The following is a 14,293-nucleotide window of genomic DNA, read 5'->3' as shown; positions in this document are numbered from 1 at the left end:
CAACTATGCGACCTTCACAAGTCGCAATTCCTTTCTATGCGGCCAAAAATGCGATTATGCGAATATGTTATAGAAATACTTAGGAACAATTGCACCAATGGGTGGCTAGACTCTTACCTTTGGATTTGAAAACTGCTGAAAATTGCTGAAGGCCACCCAGAAAGCTTGCTACTGGACATAGCCTTCGTTGTTCATCCGGTGGAAGTTGCGTGTACAACCTCCAACCACGCACTACAAGCCTAAGGACTCGGAGGGAGCATTCTGTTTCTTCAAGAACCTCTGCGCAGATGAGTATCTCTGAGAACTTTTTGGGTTTTTGTAAGGCCTGGGCCAAAAGCCAAACAGAATTGGAAACATGACAAATTCAAAAAAAATCAACTAGGGGTTTAGATTAGTTGGTTTGTGAGCGGTTTAGTTTTTGCTAGGTCTCAGGGTTAAACATTATAGAGAAGGTTGAGGATGGAAGCAGGGAATTAATCTTAAAGAACATCCAAACTCACCAAGCTTTACACAATCTTAATAATAACATCCATTAGTGAATTGAAACCTTTTTTACTCAACCTAGTAAATTAAAAAATTAAAGAATTCAAATAAAAATTAAAAACAAAAAAACCACATCCACTTTGGGATAGCAATTGATAATGACGGTGGAAATCAAATCTAAGTGAACCAACAATCTTAGGTTCAAATCTTGTGCTATCCTCCAATCGAAATTGAGAAATTAAACACGATGAAAATATAATCCTACAAAACTTATAAAAATCAATAAAACCACCATAATAAAAACTATTTCCATTAAAAAAAACAAAAAACCCACATTAATGTTCAATTTGGAAAATATACCCACCTACCAACATAATCAAACGCAGAACTACACAACTAAATCTTCACGAATTCAACTTTGGACACTGCCAAAAAAAACCAGTGAGTATGAGGCAACATGCTCCACAAATTCCAATCCATCATGTGGCATATCTTTATATTAAGATAAGTACACCGGCAAATAAAATAAAATAAATAAACATACAAATAATGAAAATAAAACAACCGATAAATAGCAAGGGCATTAGAAGCTGACTCGCAGCGGAGAATATGGCGCTGTTTCATCCAACTTCAACGCAACTTCCCCTCACAAAATTTACATACCCTCAAATTCCACGTAGACGTTTGATCGCCTCTGCCTCCATTGACAGCACACCCAATGTACGTTGATATTGTTATCTGATTTTCCATTTTTCTGCAATGTGCAACACCAGCTTATCAGAATATGCAACCCACTATTTTTGAAATGGAATTGCACCATGATTTGTCAGGAGAACAGAAGAAAAAGTAATAGAAGTAGAAATAATTTATACCAATCTCAGATGGCATAATAAACTGTTGTGGGGTTTCTGTGGTTCATATCTCTGTTGACCTTTACATAACCTAGGATTTCCATTGTCTGTGACAGTAGTGCAATTTTCTCTTGTGGGAGCTGCTACCTCTTTGAAATATGCAATTGCAAATAAGTAGCAAAATAGAATTGTAGTTTCAATCCTCTTTCTTCGGCGAACTTGCAGGCTTTTGTGAAATGCTTTTCATTCTTAAAATCAGCATAGTCGGCCAGCAAGCAATATGGACCTGTTTTTGAGTTTCTGAAGTCAGCATTTTATGTTTGAAACCAACTATAAGGCAGATTATAAAGGATTTGAAATGCCATTTAATTTATCCAAGCAATATTTCTAAACTATTTTTGGAATTCATCTTCCTTATTGTTGTTCACTAATTATTTATTTGAAAAGCTATAAATTGCTACTTTTGGTATTTTGTGTTAGTAATGCTTAGGCTGCAACATAACTGTGCAGTTATTAGATGCCCAAGTTTTGAATTTGCTTGGAGGTACACACCATCCCAGGGATATAATCTGTTACCCCAGTAGTCGCACTGACCCAGGGGATTCTGCAAATTAGTTCTAAATATGCCGTGCTGGTAGAGTGGAGCAATTGCAAATAGGTAGCAACCCACAACATAACATTGTGGTTTCAATCCTATTTCTTCTCTGAACTCGTAGCTTCTTTTTGTGAAATGTTTTCCATTCTTAAACTCGGCATGGCCTGCCTGAAATGGGCGTGTCCCTGAGTGGCTGAAGTCTGCAGTTTATGTTTGAAACCAACCATACGACTTTGAAATAAAATTTTATTTATTAAAAAAAAAAATTCATCAATCAATGGTCCTAAACCACTATTATAAATCATCTTCCTTATTATTATTTTGTAAATGATATTAATTGTTTAGCAAACATTTATTTGAATAAGCATAATTTAAATGTTTTAGATTTTGTGTTATTAATGTTTAGGGCTTGTTACCCATCTGATTAGTGGGGTTGCTAAGGTCTTGACAGCTTGCTGGATGGACAGACCAGGCAGAGACCCATTGTCAGCTTGGCCCAAGCTTCTTTTGTTTAGACCTTGTTGCTCAAAATCTAGCAAGTCTTATGAGAGGCCTCACAAGGATTAGACCAAGTGACAACACTATGAGGTGGGGCCCAATGTCACCACAATCACCGCCTCATGCCATTTAGTGGATTTGCACCAAAAGAGAGGCTTCCTTTTGTTGGTCACGTAATGGATATTCTAAGCTAAGGCAAGGAGGTGACAATGGCACTCCAAGGAAAGGCACTAAACTTAAGGATAAGGCTCAAACTAGCACAAACAAGGCAAAACGTACCTTCCAAAGACCTATCTAGGGCATAAGTGACCTAGGGTTTAGTGAATAAGCAATGTTAACAAGCTTACCAAGGTAAAGAAGGCCAAGAAAATGCTTGATAGGATGAATATGATCAATATTAGGGACATCAAGTCTTCAAAAGTCCCAAGTTAAAGCTTAGGGCTAGATTAGGGTGTACCCTAGGGCAAAATTGCCTAAGGCTTGTGACATTAGCCCTAAAAAGGAGGATTTCACCGTGGAAAAGGTGTGATTTTGAGGAAATGAGTTACCAACCACATGTAGAACCCTTCCTTGGGCAAAATACACCTACCCTAGTTGAATTCGGCCCTAACCCTAGCCTGGTGGCTTGCGTTAAAGGGCAAAAAAATTAGAGAAAAGTGGGAAACTTAGGTTTTGGGAAAATTTTAAGGTGTAGTTGCCTTTGTGGAAAGGTCAATGCTTGATCTTTTTTGAACGGTGTTGTCATTGATTCCAACATCGATCCTTGAACACTCTTAATATTGGTTTGAATTACATTAATGGAAGCTTCATAGGTCAAGAAGCCCTAGACACCCCGCACTTGTTGAAGATTTTGAGGATGAAGATTAATGAATCTACCTCCGTGACCACCTTTGTTGGATTCGCCTTGTCATACCGATTCCGATGGTATGTGGCACGTCAAGAGGGTCCTTGCGGTTTGGGAGATATGCCCAGTCAAAGTTAAAAATCCCCATCATGTGGTCAAAACCTAAATTAGGTGACATGGTAGTCTGTCATTGGTTCATGGGCTTAGAAGAAAGTCATTATGGTTGAAAGGATAATTCTTGTGGTAAAAAATCCCAACATATAGATGATGTGGCAACATATAATTGAATAGCCATAGGGACAAGAAGAATGCTTTATTAAATTTAATTTTTAAGGATCTAAGGCAAATTTTATTAATATATCCATGGATCCAAATAGGTGGGAAATTTTAGCTCCAAAATAAATTTAAAATTCATTTAAAAAAAAAGTCAATTATTTCCTCTAAAGGCAAGTCTGTCTCTTCTAAAATGCATCCACAATTTGTATAAATATAAGAGTACTTTAGTCCTCAAAGGTAATCTAATGCGCTGACATCTTCTAAGCATTTGTGACCCTTGTGTAGTTGTGACTACCCTGTGGAAGAGGGCGAATCTCATGAAGTTTTTGTGCTTATGGTTAATACTATTGGGCTATGTTGTTTGACTTGTTCTATAGGCAGAAAATTTCGACATCAATCTAGAGTCATATTCCTTTGTCTTGGGTCTAGTTTTCAAGGTAGTTCTAGAACCACGTTAAAGTTTTCGCTATGGCATTGACCTAAGACCTCTTGCTCTGAGTATTTTATGGCTCTTATGCACTGCGACCCTACTGTCTAAACAACCTATTCTGTACGGCACACCAAACCCTTTTTGTAGAAATTATGGTGTAGATTTGCAACTGCTCATGAAATTTTAATCAAAATCACAAGACACAAACCTACTCTACTGCTCTGTAGAATTCAATTTACAATTTAGAACATCAATCACAAACATGCAATAAGAAATAACACACATGCACACAATATTTTTTCCAGGGGAAAGCAATTTGCTAAAAACCCCTTTACATGCTTGCATTAATCCGATGAATAGAGATGTATTACAATTGCTTTGCTCAACTGAGCACAACCTACAAGTGTAACCTCTCTCATTGCTCACTAAGAAGCTATGACCCAGACTTAGTCAATTTTTGCCTCTGCGTGAGCTCCTATTTCCTTGCGCAATTCCCGAGGAAATTAGGCAATTTTTGCCTCTGTGTGAGCTCCTATTTCCTTGCGCAATTCCCGAGGAAATTAGGCCCCTATTATTTAGAAATTTCCTCCAAAATGATTGCGCAATTTCCAAGGTTGATCATTTGACTGCATGCAACACCTGTACACTCAAGACTAGTTTACAATTGATGTTACATTACCTTGGAATCTCCACCACAACTGGGGAACTCGAATTCTTTGCATGCACTAGCTATTTTGGTTTGATTGATCAATTAACTGGATGATCACTGAGTTAGACTGAAGTCCCACTGCACAACTAACCTTCCACTAGTTTGTTAAATGATGTGACTACGGTCAAATTCCACTTTGGATAGCTCATTTGATGGAGATGATGAATGCATTGAATTCCTGTTTTTGAAAGGACCAAAATCGACCTAAAGATCATCAAATTTGGACAAGGGAAAGTGTATTTATGAAGAAAAGCCCATATATGCACATTTTGGACAGGTCGACCCTAAAGAAAATTGGACACCCATGGAAGCCTACAATTTCAAGTGACCTCAAGCTCATTTGGTCATCACCAAACATCTTCTTCTTCACTTCTTCATTGATTGGTTCGCATAGGTCTAAGGCTGGGACGACAAAAGAAGTTTGCTAAAGTCCGAAATTACAGGGCCTGAGACTTGCATCTGTTTTAGGGTTATAGTTGCTGGCTTCTTGTCACAGAACAAATTAGACCACAGTCGCTGGCTCGCAGGCTCAAGGGAGCGACTGGAAGCCTTCAGTCGCTCGCATAACTCCTCCATGCGACCGGGAAGTTTGACTCATATTTGACCGTTGACTGAAGTTGACCGCAAACAAGAAAAGTTGTCTCTGATATATTTTGATGTTGGAAACATATTTCTGAATATTATTGGGTTGTTTTTCTGGATGATATTGTCTTGGGCTCATTGTACTCTCTGTTGAAAATTTTATGACAATCTAGTAGAAGGAGAATTTCAAAGTGTTTTCCCCATAGTAGGTTTTTCCTTGGTCTTTGACCAAACTTGGTGTCTCTTGTGTTGGTATTATTGTCATTGATGGCAAAGGAGCAACAGGAGCAACAAGGTATGCAGGAGCAACAACAAGGCAAAGAAGGCAAAGAAGGCAAAAGTGCAGTAAAGAGGCGACAAAGAAGCAAATATGTGATGGAAAAGGAGCAGCGAAGAGGTAGCAAGGCAAGGAGCAACAAGCAACAAAAGAAGGCAAAGGAGTAGGAAGCAACAAAAGATGAGATGCAAAGGAGCAGCAACAAGGAACAATGAAGGAGAAGCAACAGGCAAAGGAGCAACAACAAGGAACAATGAAGGAGCAGCAACAAGGAACAATGAAGGAGAAACAACAGGTAAAGGAGAAACAAGAAGGCAATGTATACACTAATGAACAAGATCAACAATGAAAAGGAGCAAAAGAAGGAGGAGTTGTGATACATTGAAATGTTTTGATAATGTTGCAGAGATTGCTATATTGAAGAATTTGTTGTGATGTGAAATTGTTGATTGAGTTGAATTGTTGTGATGCAAAGGCAAGACTCCAAGGAAAAGGCAAAGATGTTGCAAAGATTGTTGTGATGCATTAATGATAAATATTGTTATTTGATGTTGGCATTAGGTTGATGCATTTAATCATTACATGTGGCTGAAATTAATATTGGATGGATTATTTATTTTTGTGAAGAGTTTGGAAACGAATGAGTGGAAGGCAAAGAGTCAAGCCTATTCACTTCATATTCCTATGTGGGATACAAACAACCAACAAACTATCTTTATAAAATATGTGATTTTGGAAGGCATTGAAGGGTTAGAGAGTGGGAGAATGTGTGAGAGTTGATTGAGCTATTATGCATTAGTTACCTAGCACATATGAAGCTTATGTGAAGCAGATTTGAAGGGAAGAAGATGCATAAATGAAGATGGAGATATGCAAAATTTATGACCAGGTAAACCAACACATTGTTATTTCTTGTTTGCATCAGGAGATGGTAGTCTCCTTTCAAGTAGTGGCTTGATAAACATCAGGTTGGATCCTGTTGAGGTAGGAGCCTCCTGTGGGTTGTAGCCTACAGAAAATCAGATGTAATAAGGAGTAGGAGCTTGCCTTTGCATCACAACAGTAATAAAATTGTGGTTTTCTCCCGTTATGGGTTTCCACATATATCTGGTGTCAATATGTGTTGTTATTATGTGCTGATGTGATGATTTGGTTAGTTTATCACCTTCTATTCACATATTCAATACGCTGGTCATTATTTGTAAAGTTGCTCATGCAATGTTTCAGTTAATGAGATTAATGAAAAGAATTTTAATGTCCATGAATATACTCAACTGATTCACCCTCCCTCTTAGTTTAGTCAAGTTTTCATCATCTTGTTGGTGTGTTGGTTGTCTCCTTTGTCATTGCATTTATTGTTCTATCTTCAATTACTGTTGATGATTGGAAAGACTAATTGTTATTGAAAAGATTGCTAATTGAAGTATTGAATTGGGCTAAAGTAATTGATACAACATAGAACAATCTAAAAATTTAACATGGTATTAGAGCTAAGGTGAAGGACAAGCCCAAAAGGAGACAAGCATTGAAGCAATCATCTTTGGGAAAGTTGAAGGAGCCAATCTAATCAAGTCAAGATGTCTTCCTTCTTCAAGGAAAATGAGAAGTTGGGTGACTCATCCAATTTTGCTGCATGGAAAGTCAGGTTGGAGATCATAGCTGATAACAATGATGTTTTGGAATACATTCAAGGAAAAGTACCCGAGCCTCTGGAGAATGCTTCCGCTGCTGCCAAGAACAAATACAAGAAAGGTGAGTTGAAAGCAAAACAAATTATAGCTGATGGTTTACAAGATAATTTACTTGCATATGTTGGAAATTTGAGGAAGTCTAAGGACATGTATGATAAGATAGCTGGCATGTATGAAGTCAACAATTTGAATGAAATCATCTCCTCAAAAGATCAACTCAAAGACATTAAGATGAACAAAGGAGAGTACATGCAATCCTACATAATGAGGATATATCATCTTAGAGATCAATTGCAAAGAGTTGGGGAATCTGTGCCTAATAGGGAATTCATGATTGTGACAGGGAATTAGAGATCATTCCCACAGTCGGTCTATGGATATACCAAGCCCTTGATCCAAAATTGTTTGGATTTAGGTTCTTCTAGGTTAGCGACATTCTAAGGGATCTCCTATGCTAGAAAAATCAAAGGAAGTTCACTTAACATTGATCCCTTCTTTTCCCTTGCTTGACCTAGATCTTTTGTTTGAAGATTCACCCGAAATCTTAGGTCTTGTTTTCGTGCCTTTGGGCTTCTTTGTGGTCCCACATCTCTACCATTCCTTATTTCACAAGGCCACTTAGAAACCTAGTTTATAGAAGAGTCTTAGGTCTAGGACATCCTCTATTTGGAGAATACCCCTAATCCCTAGGTCTAAGCCTCCCTTGAGCCTTTCTTAGAGATCCCTTCACCTTGCTTCTAAAGCAAGTAAGCCCTATTATTTGAGTCTCTCTAGTGAATGGGCTCTAGAAATCACTACCTATCCTATCACTGACTCATTAATTCTAGTGATTTCCCTATATCCAGTGTTTTAAAAACGGCTGGTTTGAACCGGTATCCAGTCAAACTGGTCGGTTCACTAGCCGATCATGTCAAACCGACAGAAAAACCGGTTTTGACCCCTCCCTTCGCCCAGAAACCACAAAAATCGGTGCTTACCGGCCGGTTTAGGGCGGAACCGACTGGTTTATGGTCAAACCGACTGGTTTATGATCAAACCGGCTGGTTTATGGTCAAACTGGGCGGTTCCATCCTAAACCGACTGGTTAGCTGCCAAGGCCGCGAAGGACCCATGCAGCGCAATTTAGGAAGCTTCTAGGGTGTTTTGGAGGGAAAATAAGGGTTGTTTCCCTCCAAAAACACCCTCTCCAAGCCTTTAAAAGGAGCTTGTGCCTCTCATTTGCCTCACACATCTCATTTGGAGTTTTTGTGAGTTTGATTGGGAGCTTGGAGAGTGTTGATGTAAAGTTTTGTAGATGTTCTATGCTAAGAGCAATTTCACTTTTCTCACAACAATCATACAAGTAGATAAGCAAAATGCAGATAGAACATATAAGCAGATCTTACAGAAGACAAATCAGAAACAAGAAAAATGAATGTGTTCATTTCGGCGGTCAACAGGATGCTTCAACCAGCAAAGTCTCCTTTGGTCAGCCAGCCCAGCATGTGTCACAACAACCCTCCTGGTAGCTCGTACTTTTAGGATGAGAGAGGAAGATGTGAGTTGTGATGTGTTCAAATTCTCTCCAACTTTTCCTGTATATATATATCCATCAATGAGGGTGTGTGACACATCTGTTGGGCATGTGAGCCTACATTACAAAACTGGCTGACCTTGCACATATAATTTATTAAGAATAATAAATTCAAAATATAAGTTCTGCTCATCGGATTAAGACTATTTTTATATGGATTTTACACCTCTCAGAAAGAGGAATCCAACAAAAATATTAGCCTCTTAATCTGAGCATCAGAACATGGAGTTTGGACCTAGTTGTCCAATTTTAACACTCCCTCTCAACTAGGGAGAACTCCATCTATTAGTGCAATTAACATCGTGAGTCATCCCGCCGAAACTTGCTTTGCTGGCTTCTTTATTTCAGAACAGAAGTGGGTCAGTCACAAAGACATCATTCCCCGACTGACATAATCAGTCCAGAGGTCCCAGACCTCACAAATCTTGATCCCAGATCAAGTGGTTGGACCATGCCATCCTAGATAGAGAGTACGACAATCTCTGATGCGTCCATCAGTCTTTGCTAATAGTCTCTAGCTTTTCCACACCTCATTGGCCAAATGAGAGGTACTTCCCATGAGCCCTGAACTCAATGGGTAGGATGCATACGGGGCACAGATTAAATGAGTGGCGAACCAGCTCAATAATCACAAGGGTGGGGCAGAAGCATTATGAGTGCTTATAGCTCCGAGAAGCTATCCCCAAAGCCCCCCAGAGCTCCCAGAGCTCATCGTCCAACAGGACCCACATCATAGGGTCTTTCCACGACACCAAGACTCTCACGGAAGGTTAGGAACTTGACCTTCCCCAGGGGCTTAGTGAGAATATCCGCGACCTGCTCATCAGTTCCTATATGATCGAGCCTTACGGCGCCTCGCTGTACCATATCCCGGATAAAGTGGTACCTGATATCAATATGCTTGGATCGGTCGTGGAACACAGGATTCTCAGTCATACGAATCCCACTCTGATTATCACAGAGTATTACAGTGGTATCTAGCACATGTTGGAACAGCTCACTAAAGAGCTTCCTCAACCAAACTGCTTCACAACAGGCCATACTAGCAGCAATGTATTCGGCCTCCGCAGTGCTCAAAGCCACCGACTTCTGCTTCCTGCTCATCCATGAGATCGAAGCAGAACCAAGATTGAAATAGCATCCAGATGTGCTCTTACGATCCACCACACTACCAGCCCAATCGGCATCAGTATATCCCCGGAGTATCACACTCCCGGCAGTGTATTTCAGCCCATGGTTTATCGTGCCCCGAAGATATCTCAAAAGATTCTTGGCACCAACCCAGTGAAAATGATGAGGCTCAACCATCTGTTGACTCAAAGTATTCACTGCAAAACATATGTCCGGACAGGTGTTCACTAAGAACATCAAAGCTCCTATGAGTTGACGATACTCAGTAGGATTGGCCAAGATAGGCCCTGCAGCGCTGCCACTCAACTTCTTAAAGTTGAGTTCCATTGGTGTCGACACGGACTTACAGTCCACCATCCCAAATCTTTCCAGAAGCTTCACAATATACTTTCCTTGAGAAAGGAAAATCTCTCCAGGTCTCTGCCAGACCTCCAGGCCTAGGAAATAGTGCATCAGTCCTAGGTCTTTCATCTCGAACTCAGCAGCAAGCTCCCTCTTACATTGATGAATGAGAGGGTCATCACCTGTCAGGAAGAGGTCGTCCACATACAGCACTAGAATGAGAGGCTTTCCTTTGTCAACCTTAAAGTAAAGGTTTGGATCAGCATTGCTTCGAGTGAAGCCCAGCTTCATCAAGTAACTATCCATCCTCTCATACCAAGCTCTGGGTGCTTGCTTTAACCCATAGAGGGCTTTCTTCAACCTGCAGACATAAGTGTCTTGATCTTGAACTTCAAATCTCAGAGGTTGTTCTGCATACACCTCTTCCTTTATTGCACCATGCAGAAAAGCGGTCTTGACATCCATCTGATGAAGACTCCATCCTTGCGTAGCAGCAAGGGCTATGATGGATCGGATGGTGGTATATCGAGCCACAGGTGCAAATATATCGTCATAGTCAATTCCTTCCTTTTGAGAGAAGGGGAAGGATCAATAGGGTCCATTGGCCCTTCAACATCAGGCATAGTCTCATCCTGGGGTTCTTCCAGATTTCCAGGTCTTTCTTCATGGTTTTCTTTAGATCTAGGAAGATCTACTACTTTCTTCAGGGAAGCATCTTCGTCAAAAGTGACATCATGGCTTATCTCTACTTCCCTTTGACCAGGGACATAGACTCTATATGCCTTAGAAGTCTCACTGTAGCCCACAAACATTCCTTTCTTCCCAGTAGCATCCAGCTTACTTCTCTTTTCTTTCGGCACATGAAAATAGACAGGACATCCAAAAATTCTAAAATGTGAGACATCAGGTTTCTTACCAGAGAAAACCTCTTCGGGAGTTTTGGAGTCCAAAGCGATGAGGGCATCGGTTTTGAATGTACACAGCAATATTTGCAGCTTCTCCCCACAGAAACTTTGGAAGACCCTGGTCACATAGCATGGCACGGGCAGCTTCCACAATAGTCCTATTCTTGCGTTCAGCAACACCATTCTGCTCAGGAGTATATGCAGTGGTAGTCTCCCTCTTAATGCCAGCTTCTCTGCAAAAGTCTTTGAACTCATTTGACTCATATTCAGTGCCATTGTCAGTCCTCAAAATCTTGATCTTCTTTCCGGTCATATTTTCCACCAAGGCTTTGAAGGTACGGAACCACATGAAAGCCTCATCCTTCTTCTTCAAGAAGTATATCGAGGTTTTGCGAGAGAAGTCATCAGTAAATGTCATATAGTAAGAACATCCCCCCCAGGGATGTTACAGGCAACATACCGGAAAGATCAGAATGGACCAGTTGCAATATCTCAGATGTCTTTGTGACACTTGAGGGGAAAGGTCCCCTTGTATGTTTTCCTTCAGCACAGCCCTTACATACACCTTTATGATTATTTCCAAAATCACGTTGCTCATGTCCATGATCTTCATGTACATCATCATCATGTTGCTGCCATGACAGATGGCATTCTATCACTGTTGTTCATTGTGATAGGGCTGCTATAGGTAAGCCATTTTATCACTGTAGATTATGCTTAGAGTGCAGTAAACACAGTCATCACTTAAATACTCTCCAACATGATCACATCAATGCTAAGACTGAGATAGCAACTACAGGATTACTATGATCTCAATTAGACCCAGACAGTGAGGATAGTAAGGGCACAAAAACACTTATGTATATGCCGACAGTAATAGCACAGACTTCATGCTAATGTTGTAACCTTATCCGCAGTCCTTTCTCCTTCATCCATCCATGATCTACAAAGTATGAGATCTGAGATTCATCTTTAATGCTGCGTCCTTATCAAATTAGATCATGTACCTGAGATTTTGCCATGACTGCACCTAATGCCCAACCGAGGTGCAGTCAAGCCCTAATGTGAATCTTCTTCTGTTTGCGGATATGAGAAGTCTGTCTCTCCTTAACTGCGTATACCTGTAATTGCTCTTCAAAACATCAAAATTATTTGAGTTCGTATGACTGTCTCCATGACTGCACATAGGGTCTTGCTGTGGCTACATTAACTGTGTATAAAAGTTTCCATGGACAACGTAATGCTGTGCGTATTGCCTTCATTATAGTGTATGGACAGCGTAATGTTGTGCGTATATATTGCCTCCATTACAACTGCGTGATGCTATGCGTATATACAAATGAGGATTTCGGAGAGCGTATTATATGTCTACGTGCTACAGCATAAACCACGCTGCCAGATCTAGGGCTTGCGTGATATATATGTGTCTACGCATCTTTGCCTGCATCCTGACTGCGTTCCAATAAATATCTTCATTCCCCGTATTATATGATTGTGATATATGACAGCGTTCCAAGTGCGTGGTCTCCACATGTTTCTTCAGAATGTATTTCAGCGTATATGAATATATATATGTGACATGACCTGTGCATTAGAGTTGTGACTGGCATATTAGCTCCAGCGTATACGTGACCTTCATTGACTGCGTGTAATTCTTTTCAGCTGTTCTATATACCAGACTGCGGCTTGGCTTCATATACGTTGGATCTCTTCGGCCCACTGCGGCTTCATATATGTCTGCGGCTCCATATATAACTGCGGTTAACTACGTTTCCATATATAACTGCGGCTCACTGCGGCTTCATGTTATGCATGCGATTCTACCTGCGGTTCTTCCGTGCTTGTTATCACTGCGGCTACATGCTAATATGTTAGCAGCTTCTGCAATGGGGACCGAGAAAAATTTGGCGACCTCGTCGAACGTAAGAGACTCATCCCAACTGATTTGCTGGGGATCCGTCCCAAGCTTTGCCATGTGACGATTCGTAACCGACTCCTGAGGCATATATCTTCTTTAATTCAAGTCGATTGCCCTCCAAATGTTTAGATACCTGCGAACCCCACTTCCTTCACTGCCCACAATGGATTTCGCAGATTCCTTTCTTGCCCAGTTTGGATGTGTTGAGTTAAAGCCTGAACCCAAATTCAATGCAACTATTGGACGCATAGAACGTGAAGAATTTGAGGGGAGAGTGAAGCCTGCGTGTGCCTTGCAATCACGCGAATCCGTTTAACTCCGAATTCGTTGAACACGTAATGCACGGTTTTATGCGAACAAAATCCGGAAAACTGGAGACGTCCGTCGCGGTTGTATAACGAAAACAGACGATCAACTGTTTTGTGCATTAAATTTCGATGTGTTTCGACCAGGTAGATCGTACGCTCAGAGTGATTAGGCTATTTTGTATGGTGATATTATATATAACTGCGTTCCAATATATATATATATATATATATGACAGCATGGCATATACATAACTTCCTGCATGATGTATCATGAAGTGCGTATATACTTCCTGCGTGACTGTATGGTGTGCATAATTAAGGTGTCATATATATCGTGAATGTTGTGCTTCCTTTATGACTGTATCATACGTAATGACCTCTTCATAATTGCAGCTTGATCACTGTGGCACCCAAGACTGCGTATGAGTCTTCATGACCAGCGTATAGGGTTTCATATTGCTGTAATTTAGGGCATCATCTGCCTGAGAGCTAGGGCATCATCTAGGCCAGCGTATTCTATGATCTCTCCTTCTCCAAAAACCCAAGACGTGGAGAGGAGGAGATCACTCAAGAATCCATTTTCTTCGATGATGATTGCTATAGATAGAGTTTGTCTTCACCTCAGCTCTGATACCATGTAAAGTTTTGTAGATGTTCTATGCTAAGAGCAATTTCACTTTTCTCACAACAATCATACAAGTAGATAAGCAAAATGCAGATAGAACATATAAGCAGATCTTACAGAAGACAAATCAGAAACAAGAAAAATGAATGTGTTCATTTCGGCGGTCAACAGGATGCTTCAACCAGCAAAGTCTCCTTTGGTCAGCCAGCCCAGCATGTGTCACAACAACCCTCCTGGTAGCTCGTACTTTTAGGA

At 40.4% G+C, this 14,293-nt stretch overlaps 1 protein-coding gene across 2 annotated transcripts in view; it reads left to right on the top strand.

The window, feature by feature from the left end:
• The first annotated feature begins 1,046 nt into the window (after positions 1-1,046).
• The window catches only part of LOC149164297 (uncharacterized), a 229,489-nt gene continuing 216,242 nt past the window's right edge, over positions 1,047-14,293 (top strand). For both annotated transcript variants that reach the window (XM_089432028.1, XM_089432029.1), the window contains exon 1: positions 1,047-1,203. In XM_089432028.1, the coding sequence (XP_089288154.1) occupies positions 1,093-1,203 (111 nt within the window). In that variant the 5' untranslated portion in view covers positions 1,047-1,092. The remainder of the gene's footprint in view (positions 1,204-14,293) is intronic.

Source organism: Pinus tabuliformis, chromosome 5_1, assembly GCF_031772625.1.
Source record: "Pinus tabuliformis cultivar Carrire ecotype Pingquan chromosome 5_1, CPIR1, whole genome shotgun sequence".
Classification (NCBI taxonomy): domain Eukaryota; kingdom Viridiplantae; phylum Streptophyta; class Pinopsida; order Pinales; family Pinaceae; genus Pinus; species Pinus tabuliformis.
Note: the sequence above shows the minus strand (reverse complement) of the source record. Positions and strands in the feature narration are given on the sequence as shown.